General features: G+C 46.8%; 1 protein-coding gene across 1 annotated transcript in view; it reads left to right on the top strand.

Annotated features, from left to right (window-relative positions):
- The first annotated feature begins 590 nt into the window (after positions 1 to 590).
- Positions 591 to 21,921, top strand: part of LOC126195773 (uncharacterized) — a 65,885-nt gene continuing 44,554 nt past the window's right edge. Inside the window, exons 1-2 of the mRNA XM_049934405.1 lie at positions 591 to 615; positions 5,510 to 8,133. Of these exons, the coding sequence (XP_049790362.1) occupies positions 591 to 615; positions 5,510 to 8,133 (2,649 nt within the window). The remainder of the gene's footprint in view (positions 616 to 5,509; positions 8,134 to 21,921) is intronic.

Here is a 21,921-nt window from a genome sequence, read left to right as displayed (position 1 = left end):
TTTTCATTATTTTCTTGCCTCCAGATACTTGTGTTCCACCAGGTAGCCTTCCTCTATGTGTTTTGTGCTTCCATACAGTGTTTGCATGGTTTTACTCTGTTCAAAAAACATTGCTCCTGGTTCCTTTGCATTGCAGATGACTGCACACTTTTGTTGTCTCATGTTCAGTGAGTCTTTGCCTTATTCTTACTTTCTCTCTCTTTTTCTGTCTTGTGGTGGTTACACTTCATTCCTTTATTCTGGTGTCGTCCTGATGTGCCATTCCACCATCTTGTCAACCTAGGGATCTCTTTCACGCTTTTGCCATTGCTCTCACTTGCTCATTTACCTCGGCTCCTTCCATGCCCAAACCTTATCTTCTGCAGCCCCCAGAATCCTCTGCACTCTGGCTGCTCCCCCTTCTCTCTCCCCTGGTACCATTGCTATATGTTTGTCTTCTCTAGTCAGATCTCATCTCTCACCTCCTGCCATGTCTCCCATCAGTCTGCTCTCACTGATGCTTTAAGCCCATCTTAGGTCTCTTCCTTCCCCTCCTGGTCCTCCTCTTTGGTCAATGTGGCTCTTGCCCTATTTTGTTCTCTGACTGACACATGCAAGGCCTGCCTTCTGCCTTTGGTCAGGCCCTGCCTGGCGGTGCTGTGGTCTGGTCACCACAGCCATCTCTTACAGCCTCATTAACTTCCCTGCTCATCTCAGTTTTTGTCTCTAAACTTTTGTTTCAATGCCAAGGTTCAACTAGTGTCTCACTTTTGGCGGCCCAGTTGCCCTTTGTAAACAATGCTGCCACAAATGTTTCATTTTTCCAGGTTTACTCTTCACTCATCTGACTATGTTGACCTAACAGATTGACTCCACCAGCAATGTCCAATGCTGCTCATACCTTCTGCCAAAAGTCCATTGTTGTGATCAGCTTTCCTTCCTCCCTCTGCAGTTGCTGCACTTTGTGAAGAGAAACCTATGGTCTCCTGGTGCATTTTGCTTGCACTGTTACATCTGGCCCAGCTTCTGTTGTCATCTCCAGCTGTTACTGCCTGTCTGGCCCCATTGGCACCCTCATGTCCCACCTGTGTGCCTCCCATTTGCCACCTGTGTCCTGTCACTGTCCAATTCCCAGCCAGCCTGCAACAGTGTTACAAAAAAGACACATGGCTGCAGCAATGGGCACATCAAACACCCTTTTCCAGTGCTGCTAGTGCTAGTGCCACCAACCCTGGTGCCCTTTTGGATTCGAAAACCATCGCTGGCACACATGCCTCTTGTTTCTGACTTGCATACCAGAAGCCATTGGCCCCCTGTAAGCCCCTACATGATGCATGCCAGCACCTTCTCAGTACAACAGCTGGTTAGTTAAAAGAGGGGGGAAGGGATCAAACTGAGGTCATTGGTCCCTTGTTCCAATTAAAATAATTCCATAGGAGAAAGAATAAAACGACGCAGCACAAAATGGGGGAGAAAAATCACAAGAATGACAGAATGGCAACGAACACTACAGTGAACAAAACAGGACAGGAAAACCAGAGAGGGAGAAGAAACAGGTTGGAGGGAGAGCAGATGACCATGATTGGCTGACCACAAGAATAAAAAAGAAGCAGCCAGCCACTGAACACATTAAAACCTCCAGCCTAAAAGCACTAGGGTGAAGGGAACAGATAGATGAAGAACATGTGCTGAAACTTAGATCAAAAGATAAAACCCACCCTCATGGATAAAATATAAAAATAAATCAGCTGATAAGGCATTCCTCACCCCCCCCCCATGAACCGTGGACCTTGCCGTTGGTGGGGAGGCTTGTGTGCCTCAACGATACAGATAGCCATACCGTAGGTGCAACCACAACGGAGGGGTATGCGTTGAGAGGCTAGACAAATGTGTGGTTCCTGAAGAGGGGCAGCAGCCTTTTCAGTAGTTGCAGGGGCAACAATCTGGATGATTGACTGATCTGGCTTTGTAACACTAACCAAAATGGCCTTGCTGTTCTGGTACTGCGAATGGCTGAAAGCAAGGGGAAACTACAGCCGTAATTTTTCCCGAGGCCATGCAGCTTTACTGTATGATTAAATGACGATGGTGTCCTCTTGGGTAAAATATTCCGGAGGTAAAATAGTCCCCCATTCGGATCTCCGAAGGGGACTACTCAAGAGGACGTCGTTATCAGGAGAAAGAAAACTGGCGTTCTACAGATCGGAGCGTGGAATGTCAGATCCCTTAATCAGGCAGGTAGGTTAGAAAATTTAAAAAGGGAAATGGATAGATTAAAGTTAGATATAGTGGGAATTAGTGAAGTTTGGTGGCAGGAGGAACAAGACTTTTGGTCGGGTGACTACAGGGTTATAAATACAAAAGCAAATTGGGGTAATGCAGGCGTAGGTTTAATAATGAATAAAAAATAGGAGTGCGCGTAAGCTACTACAAACAGCATAGTGAACGCATTATTGTGGCCAAGATAGACACAAAGCCCACTCCTACTACAGTAGTACAACTTTATATGCCAACTAGCTCTGCAGATGAAGAAATTGATGAAATGTATGACGAGATAAAAGAAATTATTCAGGTAGTGAAGGGAGACGAAAATTTAATAGTCATGGTTGACTGGAATTCGGTAGTAGGAAAAGGGAGAGAAGGAAACATAGTAGGTGAATATGGATTGGGGCTAAGAAATGAAAGAGAAGGCTGTCTGGTAGAGTTTTGCGCAGAGCATAACTTAATCATAGCTAACACTTGGTTCAAGAATCATGAAAGAAGGTTGTATACATGGAAGAACCCTGGAGATACTAAAAGGTATCAGATAGATTATATAATGGTAAGACAGAGATTTAGGAACCAGGTTTTAAATTGTAATACATATCCAGGGGGCAGATGTGGACTCTGACCACAATTTATTGGTTATGAACTGTGTATTAAAACTGAAGAAGCTTCAAAAAGGTGGGAATTTAAGGAGATGGGACCTGGATAAACTGAAAGAACCAGAGATTGTACAGAATCTCCCCGATGTTGTTCAATCTGTATATTGAGCAAGCAGTAAAGGAAACAAAAGAAAAATTCGGAGTAGGTATTAAAATCCATGGAGAAGAAATAAAAACTTTGAGGTTCGCTGATGACATTGTAATTCTGTCAGAGACAGCAAAGGACTTGGAAGAGCTGTTGAACAGAATGGACAGTGTCTTGAAAGGAGGGTATAAGATGAACATCAACAAAAGCAAAACGAGGGTAATGGAATGTAGTCCAATTAAGTCGGGTGATGCTGAGGGAATTAGATTAGGAAATGAGATACTTAAATTAGTAAAGGAGTCTTGCTATTTGGGAAGCAAAATATCTGACGATGGTCAAAGTAGAGAGGATACAAAATGTAGACTGGCAATAGCAAGGAAAGCGTTTCCGAAGAAGAAAAATTTGTTAACATCGAGTATAGATTTAAATGTCAGGAAGTCATTTCTGAAAGTATTTGTGTGGAGTGTAGCCATGTATGGAAGTGAAACGTGGACAATAAATAGTTTAGACAAAAAGAGAATAGAAGCTTTCGAAATGTGGTGCTACAGAAGAATGTTGTTGATTCGATGGGTAGATCACATAACCAATGAGGAGATATTTAATAGAATTGGAGAGAAGTGGAGCTTGTGGCACAACTTTACTAGAAGAAGGGATCAGTTGGTAGGACATGTTCTGAGACATCAAGGGATCGCCAATTTAGTATTGGAGGACAGCGTGGAGGGTAAAAATCGTAGAGGGAGACCAAGAGATGAATACACTAAGCAGATTCAGAAGGATGTAGGTTGCAGTAGGTACTGGGAGATGGAGAAGCTTGCACAGGATAGAATAGCATGGAGAGCTGCATCAAACCAGCCTCAGAACTGAAGACCACAACAACAGCAACAACGACAAGGCATTGTCAGATAAAATTAGTGGCAATAAGACTAGTAACCGAAGATTTCGTCACAGGGCAGTGAAAGTGGGGCAGTGACCAGAAAATGGGCCACTGTCAACTGGGTACTGCATTGACACTGAGGTGGATCCTCATAGTGCACGAGATAGCCGTGGGTCGCCCATGTGTGGCCAATGTGGACCTGGCAGAGAACCACAGAGTCCCTGCAAGAGGCACTCTTCAATGACTTCCACACATTCAGAGTCCCCTTAATGGCTCGCAATTTGGTGTGCACACTGAGCTTATGTGATTAAGTCTCCCAAGGCCAAAAAACCTTGCAGCATATAATGAAGGCAGGTCAATTACGAGAATGCCTATCTCTAGAAACTGTTTCCGTGTAGTCTATTTGGCCAGCCTGTCGGCAAGCTCATTTCCATGGATTCTGATGTAACCAGGAGCCCAGACAAACACCACAGAATGATTAGACCATTCCATGGCATAGATGGACTCCTTGATGGTTGCTACCAAAGCATGACGACCTCTCCGGGGGACACCACTTTGACAAAGAACTGTCTGTGGAGGTGGAGAGGCTTGCGTATCCGCATGAGGCTGAGGGCTATGCCTAAGGTAGAGTATCTACTGCTGGAAAGGCCTCAGCCAATGGATCAGACTAAGAGTGTCCCACAACATCCCATCTTCCCTATCCATTCCTAGTCCTACCCAACTCCCTGACCCAACACAAGTTGTGATGGGATCTGTGCCAACAGGTGCATGGCACATAGGATTAAGATCAAAGGCTTGTCTGATATTGCTTTTAGGGTTCTTGCAGGTCAGTGTCAGGGTTCTCAAAGATGGAGACAGGAGATGTTGCAGATTAATCTGCACCACAGTAAAGGGTGCCTCTGCTGCCCTGAGTCACTGCCTGGGGAGGCAGGAAGTGGACGTGGCCACAACACAAGAAATCTATTTATATGAAGGGGGTGTATTGGGTCTTGATTGTACTGGAGGTAAGCTATTCCATGTTAGAAATCTAAGAAACTCCAGACCATGCATCTACGTAAGAAATGGAATTTCTTTCATGCCAATGATGGACTTCTCCTCAAGGGATTTAGTGACCATTAAATTGCAGCAATTTGATGAAGTTACCACAATGTAAATTGTTTTGGCCTCAGCATACCTCCCTTATGAAGACAGCTCTCCTCCTCCCTCCTTGGAGGTGAGGAGACTGGTAGAGACTTGCCATCAGCAAAGTGACCAACTGCTGGTGGGATGTGACGCCAATGCCCATAACCTACTGTTGGGCAGCAAGGAGACCAACTGTAGAGGTGAATACCTCCTTGAATTCCTTTTAGCTATCAACTTAGAGGTCCTGAATAGGGCAATGAACTTACATTCAGGAATAGCAGGAGGGACGAAGTAATTGACATAACCTTTGGTTTCATGATAATGGGCAGCTATGTCAAACAATGGCATGTGGTGCTGGAGCCATCCTCATTGGACCACATCCATATTAAATTATTAAATTCAAGGTTGAAATGGGAATCAGACAGACCATGATCTATAGGAATCCCAGGAAAACAGACTGGGAGAGATATACGAGGGACCTTGATTTAGGATTATTGGAAGTTAAAACCTCAATAAGGAATCCAGTAGAATTGGGAGAAGTAGAATTGGGAGAAGTAGAATTGGGAGAAGTGGAATTGGGAGAAGTGGAATTGGGAGAAGTAGAATTGGGAGAAGTAGAATTGGGAGAAGTAGAATTGGGAGAAGTAGAATTGGGAGAAGTAGAATTGGGAGAAGTAGAATTGGGAGAAGTAGAATTGGGAGAAGTAGAATTGGGAGAAGTAGAATTGGGAGAAGTAGAATTGGGAGAAGTAGAATTGGGAGAAGTAGAATTGGGAGAAGTAGAATTGGGAGAAGTAGAATTGGGAGAAGTAGAATTGGGAGAAGTAGAATTGGGAGAAGTAGAATTGGGAGAAGTAGAATTGGGAGAAGTAGAATTGGGAGAAGTAGAATTGGGAGAAGTAGAATTGGGAGAAGTAGAATTGGGAGAAGTAGAATTGGGAGAAGTAGAATTGGGAGAAGTAGAATTGGGAGAAGTAGAATTGGGAGAAGTAGAATTGGGAGAAGTAGAATTGGGAGAAGTAGAATTGGGAGAAGTAGAATTGGGAGAAGTAGAATTGGGAGAAGTAGAATTGGGAGAAGTAGAATTGGGAGAAGTAGAATTGGGAGAAGTAGAATTGGGAGAAGTAGAATTGGGAGAAGTAGAATTGGGAGAAGTAGAATTGGGAGAAGTAGAATTGGGAGAAGTAGAATTGGGAGAAGTAGAATTGGGAGAAGTAGAATTGGGAGAAGTAGAATTGGGAGAAGTAGAATTGGGAGAAGTAGAATTGGGAGAAGTAGAATTGGGAGAAGTAGAATTGGGAGAAGTAGAATTGGGAGAAGTAGAATTGGGAGAAGTAGAATTGGGAGAAGTAGAATTGGGAGAAGTAGAATTGGGAGAAGTAGAATTGGGAGAAGTAGAATTGGGAGAAGTAGAATTGGGAGAAGTAGAATTGGGAGAAGTAGAATTGGGAGAAGTAGAATTGGGAGAAGTAGAATTGGGAGAAGTAGAATTGGGAGAAGTAGAATTGGGAGAAGTAGAATTGGGAGAAGTAGAATTGGGAGAAGTAGAATTGGGAGAAGTAGAATTGGGAGAAGTAGAATTGGGAGAAGTAGAATTGGGAGAAGTAGAATTGGGAGAAGTAGAATTGGGAGAAGTAGAATTGGGAGAAGTAGAATTGGGAGAAGTAGAATTGGGAGAAGTAGAATTGGGAGAAGTAGAATTGGGAGAAGTAGAATTGGGAGAAGTAGAATTGGGAGAAGTAGAATTGGGAGAAGTAGAATTGGGAGAAGTAGAATTGGGAGAAGTAGAATTGGGAGAAGTAGAATTGGGAGAAGTAGAATTGGGAGAAGTAGAATTGGGAGAAGTAGAATTGGGAGAAGTAGAATTGGGAGAAGTAGAATTGGGAGAAGTAGAATTGGGAGAAGTAGAATTGGGAGAAGTAGAATTGGGAGAAGTAGAATTGGGAGAAGTAGAATTGGGAGAAGTAGAATTGGGAGAAGTAGAATTGGGAGAAGTAGAATTGGGAGAAGTAGAATTGGGAGAAGTAGAATTGGGAGAAGTAGAATTGGGAGAAGTAGAATTGGGAGAAGTAGAATTGGGAGAAGTAGAATTGGGAGAAGTAGAATTGGGAGAAGTAGAATTGGGAGAAGTAGAATTGGGAGAAGTAGAATTGGGAGAAGTAGAATTGGGAGAAGTAGAATTGGGAGAAGTAGAATTGGGAGAAGTAGAATTGGGAGAAGTAGAATTGGGAGAAGTAGAATTGGGAGAAGTAGAATTGGGAGAAGTAGAATTGGGAGAAGTAGAATTGGGAGAAGTAGAATTGGGAGAAGTAGAATTGGGAGAAGTAGAATTGGGAGAAGTAGAATTGGGAGAAGTAGAATTGGGAGAAGTAGAATTGGGAGAAGTAGAATTGGGAGAAGTAGAATTGGGAGAAGTAGAATTGGGAGAAGTAGAATTGGAAGAAGTAGAATTGGAAGAAGTAGAATTGGAAGAAGTAGAATTGGAAGAAGTAGAATTGGAAGAAGTAGAATTGGAAGAAGTAGAATTGGAAGAAGTAGAATTGGAAGAAGTAGAATTGGAAGAAGTAGAATTGGAAGAAGTAGAATTGGAAGAAGTAGAATTGGAAGAAGTAGAATTGGAAGAAGTAGAATTGGAAGAAGTAGAATTGGAAGAAGTAGAATTGGAAGAAGTAGAATTGGAAGAAGTAGAATTGGAAGAAGTAGAATTGGAAGAAGTAGAATTGGAAGAAGTAGAATTGGAAGAAGTAGAATTGGAAGAAGTAGAATTGGAAGAAGTAGAATTGGAAGAAGTAGAATTGGAAGAAGTAGAATTGGAAGAAGTAGAATTGGAAGAAGTAGAATTGGAAGAAGTAGAATTGGAAGAAGTAGAATTGGAAGAAGTAGAATTGGAAGAAGTAGAATTGGAAGAAGTAGAATTGGAAGAAGTAGAATTGGAAGAAGTAGAATTGGAAGAAGTAGAATTGGAAGAAGTAGAATTGGAAGAAGTAGAATTGGAAGAAGTAGAATTGGAAGAAGTAGAATTGGAAGAAGTAGAATTGGAAGAAGTAGAATTGGAAGAAGTAGAATTGGAAGAAGTAGAATTGGAAGAAGTAGAATTGGAAGAAGTAGAATTGGAAGAAGTAGAATTGGAAGAAGTAGAATTGGAAGAAGTAGCAGAGGCAGTTACCTCTGCCACAATGACCTCATATCAGGACAACTGCACAACCACTAAGAAGTGTACATATAGGATTGTACCTTGGTGTAATAACTTAGAAATGCAAAGGAAACAGGTATGGAGACTGTTTAATATTGGGAGACGTAATGGACAATGGGCTAGATATCTTGAGGCCCTTGTCAACCACAATATTGCAATCAGACAAGCAAAGGAGGCATCCTGGGAGGCATTCTGTGAGGAAGTGGAGTGCACAAGCCAGACTGCACAAGATTTTCACTAGAGTACCAACCAATCCAGGAGATACATTGAGGAAGGAGGATGTGGAATATACCACAACAGCACATGAGATGCTGGAACTGCTCCTCAAAACTCACTTTCCTCAGTATGCTCTGCCAGACCACACAGTCCAAAATGTGATCCCTGAGAGACAACAGTTCTCAGGCACTCAAAGAGAGGACTGGGAATCAGGGGGGGAGGGGGGGGGGGGCAACATTCTAACTGTTCATGTCACCTGGCCCAGATGGAATTTTTCCAGCTCTCATTCAACAGGCAGGAGAGAAGCTCATAAGAGTTCTATGCAGGCTATTCAGGGTTAGCCTATCAGTAGGAATCATTCCCAGTGCTTTGAGGGCAGTGAAGGTTGTCTTCATTCCAAAGCCAGAGACAATTTATCATACGAAGGCGAAGGATATGAGACCAATCAGTCTGTCCTCCTCCATTCTCAAAACATTGGAAAAACTGGTTAATGTATATATTAAGGAGAGGATGCTAAGTAGTGCCCCCCTACATTCAAACCAGCACGCATATCAACCAGGTAAATCATACAAGTCAGCTCTCCTCCAACTCGTTGGGAAGGTGGAGAAATCACTTCCTAGAAATAGCCCTGTGTATCTTCCTACATACCAAGGGGGCCTTCAGTAACATGACCTTCGATTCCATGGTAAGGGTAGCAGAGGTGCATGACCTGGGGACCACAATATGCAGGTGGACCAGGGCTATGCTTAGTGGAAGGAATGTGGAGGCTACCATGATGAATGAAGAGATGGTAATTAACACCACTAGGGGCTGCACATAAGGAGTAGTTCTGTCCCCGCTATTGTGGAATCTAGTGGTGAATGAAATCATTGTGGAATTAATTTCCAGACAATGCTTCTGCCAAGGATATGCAAATGACCTTGTCCTAGTAATACTAGGCAAATTTACTCATACAGTTAGAAATATGGCACAAGAAAGTTTGAACATTGGGCAAAATTTGTGCATTAAACAGGATCTCAGTGTTAATCCTAAGAAGACTGTTGTGGTGCCATTTACAAAGAGACATATTCGACACTCAAGTTGGAATACAAAGCTCTTCGATGAAACTTGACCTGTGAAGGGGATAGTGAAATATTTAGGGGTAACCTTAGATGAGAAGCTAACATGGACCCCTAACACTAAGAGTGTCCATTCCAAGGCAAAAAGTACACTAGTGAGTACTAGAAGGGCTTGTGGCAAAAACTTGGGCCTAAGCCCCAGGGGTATGCACTGGATATACACCACAGTGGTCAGACCTACAATTTCCCATGGGGCCATAGTTTGGTGGCAGAAGGTAGAACAGCAGGTTGCAGCTAAGGAGCTGGCTAAGGTGCAGAGATTGGCCTGTTTAGCCATAGTGAGTGAAATTAGCAGCACACCAACCGCTGAAATGGAAGCCATACTGGACATGCCTCCACTACACCTTTAGGTCAGGATGGAAGCAGCAGCTGGGGCACACAGACTTAAAACTGGCAAAAACTGGGTCTCACTCAGATATCGAGAATCACACACTAACATAGTGAGTGAGGTAAATATAGGAACGGCTGGGGAAATGCCTGCTGACTACATAATAACTCCCAACCGCTTTGACAAGCCTTACAATATAATTGGAAGCAGGGAGAAGTGAGGGAACAGTTCGACACAGTACGGGGACATAATTTGGTTCACCGATGGATCAAACATTGACCAAGACATTGGGGCAGGGGTGTATGTGGTTCAGCCAAGACTGGAGGGCATCACCTCTCAACAAAAACTGGCCTCTGTATTCCAAGCTGAAATTACCGCAATCGGGGCACATGTGGAGGAGAATATACATAGGTGCTACAAGAAGCCAAGTATCTGCATCTATTCAGACAGGCAGGCAGCTCTGAAACCATTGGCAGCTCCTACAATGAGATCTAAGATTGTTGCAGAATGCCACAGGGCTCTGGTGGAGCTAGGGGGAAGCAATATGGTAAACCTAGTGTGGGTCCCTGGCCACTCTGGGATCTGTGGCAATGAACAAGCCGACAGGTTGGCTAGGATGTGGACAACAACTCCATTTATTGGATTGGAACCTGTCCTGACAATCACCAAGGCTACGATTAAATTAGAACTATGGAACTGGCTTAGGAAACAGCAATTAGGACACTGGACCAAGGTCCATAAACAAAAACATGGGAAGGTAATAATGCCCAAGCCACGTTTTAAAAGAATCTCTTTAATCCTGGGGTTGAACAGGAAAGAGATCAAATTCATGAATGGACTTACGACCAGCCATGGGAATCTCAAAAAACACATACACACAATGGGTAAAATGGAAGAGGGCCCTAAATGTAGGATCTGAATGCATGGCATTGGAGAGTAAAAGGTACAGAATCTTCAGAAGAACTAGACCTGAAGAAATTGTGTTTAACAAAAAACTGGTAGTTGGACTCCTTGCAATATTTAAGGGCATTGGTTGGCTTTACTAGGTAGACAGGGAGTGATACCGTGCAATAAACTTAGTTTCGGTGTGGGCATTGGCAGGTTAGGCATAAGCTGTTTTAGCTTCCCTGATAAAATCAAATCCAATCAAAATCAAAGGATGACAAGGGTAGCACTGGTTGATATATTGTAGGCTGCTCAACGACTCAGTACACAAAAGAAACGACTCCTCAGGGCAAGAACGGATATGCTCAAAAGTACAAAACAGTCACCAGCTCTGCAGTGAGAACACTGCAGCCATCAGGGAAGGAATGCTGTTCAATATGGCCTCTGTCAATGACTGCCATTGAGCCGTCAGTGTAAACCATGTCAGAGCCCCAGAAAACGTCAAGAATTGAGAGGAAGTGACAGCAGAGAGCCGCTAGAGTAACTGAATCCTTAGGGCCATATGAAAGTTTCCAGACAAAGCCGCAGCCAAAGTTAACACCACGGAGGAGTATGTGGGTTGACCTGGAATGAAGGTGGTAAAGGGAAGGACTCCAGACAGAAGTGATCACATGCAAACTGCAATCATAAGTGCTGACCTGGGACGTAGATGTGGAAGATGAAATGCCATGGTTGGGAAGAGTAGACAGTAATTTGGATACTCAGGAGAACTATGAAGGTGTGCAATGTAACTGTCGAGCAGTTGTTTATGTCTAACCTTCAATGGAGGGTCTCCGGCCCCCACCAGTATGCTGGTCACCAGACTCTTCCTAAAAGCTCCTGTCGCTAGTTTAACGCCGCAGTGGTGCACTAGATGAAGTGCAAACAATGCTAGGGTGCTGACGAACCATGAACCGGACTCCCATAGGGAAGGTGGGATTGAACAAGAGCTCTGTAGAGCTGCAATAGCTTAGAGCGATATGCACCCCAGTTTGTGTCGCTCAGGCAGCGGAGGGCACCCAGGTGCTGTCAGCACTTCCGCTTAAGATGATGGTGAGGTAGCCAAGTCAACTGGGATTCGAAAACCAGTCCTAAGAATCTAAGTCTCCACTACAGTGAGTGGATCATCGTGAAGGTAAAGTTCTGGTTCTGGATGAATGGTGCGACGTCGACAGAAATGCATGACATGACTTCACAACTGGAAATAGGAAGCTGTGGGCTAGTGCCCATGACTGCACCTTGTGGATGGCTAACTGTAGGGGCTGCTCAGCAGCACTAGTACTGGAGCAGCAGTACGAAAGGCAGTTGTCTTCTGCATCAGAGAAGGTGAGACAGAGTGCCCAACAGCTGCTGCTAGACCGTTAATGGACACTAAAAATACAGACAGACAATACAGAGCTCTTTTCTTTGTGGTTTTAGGGCGCACAACTACAATGGTCATTAGCGCCCAGACTAAGTTAGGAATGCACCGCAAGGTACAAGGTTAAAACAGCAACTAAAAGGGACAACACTATAAAAGACGTATTAACAGGCATAGGATTAAAAAAAACAGCATAATCAAATGTCCTTAGACAGGTTTGTGAAGTTGATAAAACGAAGAACGTGAGCAGCTGCTCCTGGGTCATCCGCTAAAATGGCATCCAGAGTACATGGCAGGCCAAGATCAAGACGCAGTGTAGTAAAATCCGGACAGGACGTTAAAATGTGGCTAACCGTCAGCAATTTCCCACGTTGGCAGAACGGCGCCGGCGCAGTCGTCAGCAGATGGCGATGGCTGAACCAGCAGTGTCCAATTTGTAACAGGGCCAAAACGACCTCCTCCCACCGAGAAGGGCGTGAGGAGGACGTCCAAGCCGTGGGAAGAGGTTTCAAGGCCCGAAGCTTGTTGTTCGTAAGTGCAGAACAATCGGCATGCCACAGCGACAAAATGAGCCGACAAATGACCCTGCTACAATCTGACGAAGGGACACAACAAGAAGCCGTACGAGGCTGGAGAACTGCAGCCTTGGCCATGGCATCTGCAGCTTCATTCCCAGGGATACCGACATGGCCAGGAACCCACATAAAGCTAACCGGAGAACCGACATCCACCAGCTGCTGAAGAGAGCGTTGGATCCAGTGCACGAAAGGGTGAACCGGATACAGATCGCTGAGGCTCTGGATGGCGCTCAGGGAATCGGAGCAGATGACATAAGCAGAATTACAGTGGCAGCAGATGTATAGAACAGCCTGGTAGAGGGCAAAGAGCTGAGCTGTGAAGACCGAACAATGGCCATGGAGCCAGTATCTGAAACTTTGTGCCCCGACAATAAAAGAACACTTGACCCCATCATTGGTCTTAGAGCCATCTGTATAAATGAAGGTCATATTAATGAACTTCGAATGAAGTTCGACAAAACGGGAGTGGTATACCGAACCAGGGGTAACCTCCTTTGAGAGCAAGCTGAGGTCAAGGTGAATGCGAACCTGAGCCTGGAGCAAAGGCGGCGTGTGGGTCTCGCCCACTCGAAAGGTTGCAGGGAGTGAAAAATCAAGGTGTTGAAGGAGGTGACGAAAGCAAACTCCAGGGGGTAGCAGGGCAGAGACATACAACCTGTATTGACGGTCGAGAGAGTCGTCAGAAAAGGAACGATAAGACGGGTGGTCGGGCATTGCCAGTAGCCGACAGGAACACCGACAAAGCAGTATATCATGCTGATAGGTTAGTGACAATTCACCGGCTTCAGCATGAAGACTCTTGACGGGACTAGCATAAAATGCTCCGATCGCAAGACGTAACCCCCGATGTTGTATAGAGTTGGGGAGGCGCAAGATGGACGGCCGTGCAGAGGAATATACAAAGTTCCCATTATCCAGCTTTGAGCGGATGATCGACCGATATAGGCGAAGTAGGACTGTTCGATCCGCAGCCCACGACGTACCGCTGAGAACACGGAGGGCATTTAGGGAACGGGTACAACGGGCAGCCAAATATGACATGTGGAGACTAGCTAAGTTTCCTGTCAAATGTAAGACCTAAAAATTTTGTTGTCTCCACGAATGGGAGAGCAACAGGACCAAGTCTTAAGGACGGTGGGAGAAACTCTTTGTAGCGCCAGAAGTTAATACAAACCGTCTTCTCGGCAGAAAAACGGAAGCCATTGGAGAAACTCCAGGAGTAAAGACGGTCAAGACAAAGCTGAAGACAGCGCTCCAGGAAACATGTATGCTGCACGCTGCAGTAGACGGCAATGTTGTCCACAAAAAGGGAGCCGGATACATCAGCTGGGAGGCAATCCATTATCGGATTGATCACTATGGCGAAGAGAGCGATGCTCAAAACTGAGCCCTGTGGCACCCCATTCTCCTAGCGAAAGGTGTCCGAGAGTACAGAACCCACACGTACCCTTAACTGTCGATCCATTAAAAAGGAACGAATAAAAAGAGGGAGGCGACCACGAAGGGCCCATGTATGCATGGTGTGGAGAATGCCCACTGTCCAGCAGGTGTCGTAAGCCTTCTCCAAATCAAAGAACACAGCCGCGGTCGGGCACTTCCGCAAAAAGTTATTCATAATGAAGGTCGACAAGGTAACCAGATGGTCAACAGCAGAGCGGCGCCTATGAAATCCACATTGTACATTGGTAAGTAGGCGTCTAGATTCGAGCAACCAAACCAAACGAGAGTTAACCATTTGCTCCATCACCTTACAGACACAGCTGGTAAGCGAGATGGGTTGATAACTGGAAGGCAAGTGCTTGTCCTTCCCCGGCTTAGGAATCGGGACAACAATAGACTCGCGCCAGCATGCAGGATCATGCCCCTCAATCCCGATGCGTTTGTAAGTACGAAGAAGGAAACCTTTACCCCCAGGAGAAAGGTTCTTCAGCATCTGAATATGAATGGAATCAGGCCCTGGAGTGGAGGAACGTAACCGGGCAAGTGCGTTTTCGAGTTCCCGCATGGTGAATGGGGCATTTTAACTTTCACTATTTGAGGAGCGGAAGTTAGGTGGCCTAGCCTCCTCGGCCTGTTTTCGGGGGAGGAAGGCAGGGTGGTAATGAGCGGAGCTCGAAACCTAATCGAAAAAGTGGCCGAAGGCATTGGCGACATCCTCGGGGGCCACAAGGATGTCATTCGCAACCATCAAGCCAGAAACTGGTGACTGGACCTTAGTGCCAGACAGCCGGCGCAGGCTACCCCAGACAACAGAAGGAGTAAAACTGTTGAAGGTGCTTGTGAAAGCAGCCCAGCTGGCTTTCTTGCTTTCTTTAACAATACGATGACACTGCGCATGTAATCGTTTATAATTGATACAATTTGCCACTGTAGGGTGGCGTTTAAAGGTGCGTAAAGCACGTCGATGAGCATGTAAAGCATCTCTACATGCTGCGGTCCACCAGGGGACCGGTACGCGACGTGGAGAAGTAGTGTGAGTGATGGAATATTCAGCAGCAGTGAGAATGACTTCCCTGAGATGTGCGACCTGACTATTGCAGCTTGCGAAGGTTTGATCCTGAATTTTCGCCCTGGAAGAGAAGAGCCCCCAGTCTGCTTTGGAGATGTTCCAACTAGTTGAGCATGGAGAGGTGGTATGATGCAGGAGATGGATAGCACACGGGAAGTGGTCGCTTGAATATGTATCGGGAAGTGCATACCACTCAAACCAGCGTGCAAGTTGGGTAGTACATATAGAGAGGTCTAAATGGGAATAGGTGTTAGATGTGTCCGAAAGAAAAGTAGGGGCGCCAGTATTAAGGCAGACAAGATTGAGGTGGTTGAAAAGGTCTGCTGACAGGGAGCCCCTCGGGCAGGATGCTGGAGAGCCCCAAAGGGGATGGTGGGCATTGACGTCTCCAGTTAACAAAAATGGTGCAGGTAGCTGAGCAATAATTTGCATCATGTCTGCCCTAGTAACAGCAGACGACGATGGAGTGTAAACGGTACAAATGGAAAATGTGAAAGTGGGGAGAGTAATTCGGACGGCAACTGCCTGCAGGCCGGTGTACAATGTGATGGGATCGTAGTAAACATCATCCCAGACCAGCAACATAACCCCGCCATGAGCCAGAATACCTGCCACAGGGTTAGGTAAAAACGCACAGAGGTGTAGTGTGCCAAGGCAATTTGATCGCATGGGTGTAGCTTCGTTTCCTGGAGGGCTACAATGAGCGGATGGTGCAAGCTGAGCAGCAACTTCAAGTCCTTTTGGTTGGAGTGAATGCCATGAATATTCCAGTGAAGAAGTGCCATCATGAGAAGAAAAAGCAAGAAGGGGTCACCTCGAAGGCTGCTGAGGGCCTGGCTTCGAGCGAGCACTGCCGCCGCTGTCAATAGGCAGACAGTCATCGTCCATTGGTTCTATAGGGTCATCGGCCATCTTGTTAAGATGGACGAGAGGGGGAGCTTCCTCCGCTGGTGAACGGCCAGATGTTCGGCTACCAGCGGTGCAGCCAGATGAAACGGATGATGGCTTGGGGCGGCAACCGCTGGGTGGCGCAGGAGAAGAAATGCACCGTGGCAGAGAAGGAGAACTGTACTTCCTATGAGCCTTCTTGGAAGGTCGTTTAGTGGAAGTACTGGTTGATGGCTGGGAGTTCGAGGTACGTAGGAAGTCTGCACGGGACGGTTCCTTCCTGAAGGCCCGTGCATCTGACTTCTGGGTCTTCGTTTTGGCAGAAGCTGATTAAGGTGCTTGTGTCTGAGGGGTGACTGGAGTAAGAGGAGATATCGACCGGGAGATCTTAGCACTAGCTGAATGGACGACTGTAGTGCTGAAAGTCAGATCGCATGTCTGCGTCGCCACCTCCCTGGTAGTCCGAGGAGAGGTGAGGACAGTACTGTATTTCCCCGCTGGGAGCAGCGTGGGCTTCCTACTAGCAAATAGCTTGCGAGCAGCCGAGGTGCACACTTTCTCTTTGACCCGAATTTCCTGTATACAGTGTTCTTCCTTGTAGATGGGACAGTCGCGGGAGGATGCTGCATGGTCACCCTGACAGTTCACACAACGAGGAGACGGAGGTGGACAGTCACCCTCATGGGCATCCCTGCCACAAGTGACACATTTAGCCGCATTGTAACAAGACTGGCGAGTGTGATTAAAACGCTGACACTGGTAGCAGCGCGTAGGTGTTGGGACATAGGGGCGAACAGAAATAACCTCATAGCCCGCTTTGATGCGCGATGGCAGCTGAACACTATCAAAGGTCAAGAAAAGTGTCAGGGTCGGTACAAGGTCATTGTTGACCTTTTTCATGACCCTATGGACAACTGTCACGCCCTGCTCAGCGAGGAAAGACAATTTCCTTGTCAGTCAATCCGTCGAGTGATCAAGTATATACCACACCACGAGACGAATTCAAAGTGCGGTGAGCCTCCACCCGGACAGGGAACATGTACAGGAGTGTGGCCCGAAGCAGTTTTTGTGCCTGAAAGGCACTCTCAGTTTCAAATAACAAGGTACCGTTACGCAACCTGGTACAAGACTTGACACATCTGGCTATGGCATCTACGCCCTTCTGGATAACGAAAGGGTTGACAGAGGAAAAATCCTTTCCGTCCTCAGATCGAGAAACTACGAGGAACTGTGGGGCAGGCGGTATTACTTTTGTCACTGGTGGCTGGTCAAGTTTCCGTTTGTGGGTAGAAGTCGAGAGAGAAGAAGAGAAATCCATTGCAGAGGAATCCCCCATGATGGCCAACGTCTCCGATGGCGCGCTCCTTCCTTGTGGGGATCCTCTCAGAGGGCACTCCCACCTTAGGTGAATGTTTACACCTCAGGTTACGCCTCCCGAGAAATGGACGGAGGGAGGGACCAATCGGAATGGTCGGAAGGTGTCAGCTCAGGCAATCACCCCTCCCTGGGCCTGGCCTTTACCAGGGGGTACGTGCGTGCCTTACTTGTCTACCCAGGGTGGGGAATTACACGTTACCCCGTCACTGGCTACGCGTGCTAACATGTGGGTCGGCCTTCAGGCACACACAGGGAGGAAGGAAGAAGAGGAAAAAGAAAGGAGAGAGGGAGAGAGACTGTCTCAAACGCCGAGGCGGAGACCAGAGAAGGCAAGGAGAAGGAGGCAAGGAGAAGGAGGCAAGGAGAAGAAGGCAAGGGAAAGAGTAAGTAAGACAGTGAGATGGTGAAGAACAAAGAAAGGAACCAACCAAAGGAAGGAAGAGACCAGGAGAAGTGAAAAACCAAAATGACCGCAAATATAGGTCGTGGAACCGTCCGTCTCCGGACGCAGGTGCTAACTACCCCCTTGAGGGGGAGGGACTCCTTTTAGTTGCCTCTTACGACAGGCAGGAATACGTCGGGCCTATTCTAACCCCCGGACCCGCAGGGGGGACAGAGCTCTGTGGTGACCCCGTTCTTCTGGATATGGGGGGGTAACTATGGGAGACACCAACTTTGAACATATGGAGCGACAGGAAATTTTGGATAAAAATCGAGAGCGGGCCCTGAAGACCCCACTCATGTAATGTGGCAAGAATATCAGGGGGACAGGATTATCAGTGGTACAGCGACCCTGGTGGAAACTACCCTGGCATGGAGCCAGAACGCCACGTGACTCTAGGACCCAACGCAACGGCTGACACACCATACATTCTAGCAGCTTACGAAGAACATTGGTGGGCTGATAGCTATCCACATAAAGTGGGTTTTTACTGGGTTGGAGCAAGGGAATGATGGTGCTCTCCTGCCATTGCTATGGAAAGATGCCATTGCACCAGATACAGCTGAAGATGGTGAGATGTCACGTGTAATTGGATGAGATGTTTAATTATCTGACTGTAGATCCGATCTGGCCCAGGAGCTGTGTTGGGGCAATGTGCAAGGGCACTGAGGAGCTCGCACTCAGAGGTGTGTTGAAGGGTTCACTGTGGCATGTAGTAAACAAGAGGACTTTCCCTTCCATCAACCATTTGAGGGCACGAAAGGATGGGGAGTAATTCTCCAACACAGAGGCTTGAGCATAGTGCTGAGTGAAGTGCTCGGCAATCACATTTGCGTCATAGGTGATACGGCATCGGTGTGAACGACAGCGGCACCTGTTGAGGTCTGTACCCAAAAACAGATCTGATCTTGGTCTAGAGTCGGGAAGGTGACATGGCGCACAATGGTCAAGACATACATCTCCCAATGCTCCTGTTTTCGTCTTTTTATAAGCTGATGAATGCTGGCATGGAGCCAATTAAATGCGGTTGGGTGCTCGAAAGAAGGGTGCTGTTTATGTCGCTGTAGAGCCCACCTGCACTATTGAATGCCCTCAGCTACTTTCAGCGACCACCAAGGTACAGCCTTCCGCCGGGGCACCCTCAGGAACAAGAAATCGCGTTTTTTGCCACAGAAACGATTGTTCTGGTAACCAGCTCAACTAACAAATCGATGGTACCATGTGGGGGAGATTCAGTGGTGACAGCAGAAGTCAAAGTTTCGAGGATGCCTTGTTTAAAACCCATCTGGGTAGTCATCTGTTGTCAGGGTGCTGGGGTAGTGAAAGGAAGATGGGAGGGTGGTCACTACAACCCCAAGTCACCATCGGCTCTCCAGTGGACAGATGGAAGAAGTCCTGGGCTGCAAAATTGATAAATCAAGGGCCAAGTAAGTACCATGAGCCACGCTGAAATGTGTGGGGGTCCCAATATTTAGGAGGCAGAGGTCGAGCTTGGACAGTAAATTTTCGACCTCTCTGTTTCTGCCAGTAGGCATAGTGGCATCCCAAAATGGGTTATAGGCATTAACATCTCCAAAAGTAGGAAAAGTTTACAGAGTTTATCAATGAGTACAACTAAAATATTTAGGGCTACTGCACCATCTGGAAGGAGATATACGTTGCAGACAGTTATTTCCTGCAGTGTCCTTATCCTAACAGCCACAGCTTTAAGAGTGTGAAGGGGCACAGGTTCACTACATACCGAATCCAGGACATAGACAAACTCCAGACAGTATATTTGTTACGGTGCTTTTAATATCCCCTATTGCCACAGAGGCAGGGTTCCACATCGCTGGGAACCAGGTTTCCTGGAGGGCAATGCTGAAAGCAGGTGTGAAGCTTAACAATTGCCACAGCTAAGCCAGGTGGTGGAAATAAGCACCACAATTCCACTGGAATATGACGATGTATGAGGCAGGGAAGGCATGAAACACTCAGTGAGGCAGGCTACACCACAGCGTCACTGGCTGCCACCAAGTACCTGTGCAATCAATATCCATTGTGTCTGAGGACCTAGAGAGATCTAGGTTCTGAGGGGACACCAGATTCTCAACCATCCTCAGACACAGAGCTTTTATGGAGTAGAGGTATGGGTGCCACCGCAAGGTTCGAGTTCTTGGGGGACTACCACTTTGTGGCTCTCTCACTGCTCCTTTGGTTTCTCTAGCTCTGAGGGCTTCACTGAGTCAATCTCATGGACAGAGGACCGTGATGCCCTACAACCAGCTACCTGTCATTGCTTCATCCACTGGCGGGTGTCTGCTTTGCCACTGGTAGGAAACTGGGAAGAGAGTGACCCAAGTGACCCCTTACTAGCAAGAGGAACCAACGAAGACTTTGCTTCTCCAGCTGAGAAGTGGGGGACTCATGTCTTTAATGGTTGGGGAGGGAGGGGGAGGGGGGAGGTTGGGGCAGTGGTGGCGTTGCTCCCAAAGTAGGTGGTGCAGGAGCAACAGGGAGGGAAGTGCCCACCACCATCAAGGAGGCAGGTGAAGTCTGACGGCTCAGAGGTAACTGTACACAGCAGAACAGAAGGTGCTAAAACTGTTGTCATAGCAGCAGCTTAAGTCAATGTCATATGCACAGCCTCAGTGTAGGTTGGTCAGTTAAGGGTCTTGCATTCCATTATTTTCCTCTCTTTCTGCAAAATCCTGCAGGCTGGGGAGCAAGGTGAATGCTGCTCTCCACAGTTGATGCAGATGGGAGGCTGGACACAAGGTGTACTGGGATGTGATGCACATCCACAATCTCAACGTGTGATGCTGGAAGTACAGCAGGAAGACATATGGCCAAGCTTCCAGCACTTAAAGCACCACATCGGGGGAGGGATATATGGCTTGACATCACAGTGGTAGACCATCACCTCGACTCTCGAAGGCCAAGATGAAGCCACCGGTGGCAACCTGATTATCCCTTTGACACCGGTGAATGCGCCAGGTGAAATGAACACCTTGTTGCTCTAAATTGGCGTGCATCTCATCGTCAGACTGCAAATGAAGGTCCCTATGGAGTATAATACCCTTGACCATATTTAAGCTGTTATGTGGCGTGATGGTAACAAACATCCCCAAATGGTGTTGCAAGTAAATAATGCCCATGACTGGACGGAGGATGCTGTTTTTCTCAAGACAGATCCAGAGCACATTTTGGACAAACCCTCCACCTCCCCAAACTTGTCTAACTCTCCACAGAAAACTGAGGCTTCATTGACATGGAAAATTCTCCATAAAGTATTGTACATACAAGGTACTGGGGGAATAAGCTTTGCTGCCATCCTTAGCCTGGCATTCCTCCCATGGTGTGTCCAGGGAGGGGAACGATTTGGGGTCATACGTCTACACATTGAAATTAGACCTAGACTGCTTAAAGACTTACTACACTTCATGGCACGTCATCCGCCCTGATGCCACCCACTCCAATGCCCATCCCCTTGTTTGCCACCTAGCCGCAGCAAGGGCCACCTGTCACAATGCCACTGCCATGAGTCCCGATGGCCCAAGGTGACAGGGAACTATTCCTTGGCATACGTGGGGCGTTAATGGCAAAGGCATGAGCAGAGTGAACTGTGTGGGGTAAGGGGGCTACAACCAACAGGCTACATGGTGGCCCACAACAACAGACTGGCTACCATGCTGGATATGAGGTGCAAGTGAGTCTATGGTCGTCATCAGTGCTGAAAAGGACACTGCATACTGGATGGAGGGAAACACACCCAGGAAGGTGCCCTTGCCCAAGAGATTGGGAATGAGTGGGACTGCAATTCCACGATGAAGTGGGCTAAATGTCTCAGTGCACGATGGACACTATGCATCTTTTAAGGCGCCCTTCCCCAATTGGCTCACTCTGGGAAAATTTTGAAAAATGTTCAAACCCTAAAAGGGACCACCACATGAGGCAAAAACATGTGGGACTCCTTTTAGTTGCCTCTTATGACAGGCAGGAATACATTGGGGCTATTCTAACCC

This window comes from Schistocerca nitens, chromosome 7 (assembly GCF_023898315.1).
Source record: "Schistocerca nitens isolate TAMUIC-IGC-003100 chromosome 7, iqSchNite1.1, whole genome shotgun sequence".
NCBI classification, from domain to species: Eukaryota; Metazoa; Arthropoda; class Insecta; order Orthoptera; family Acrididae; genus Schistocerca; species Schistocerca nitens.
This window is presented reverse-complemented; position numbering and strand designations above follow the sequence as displayed.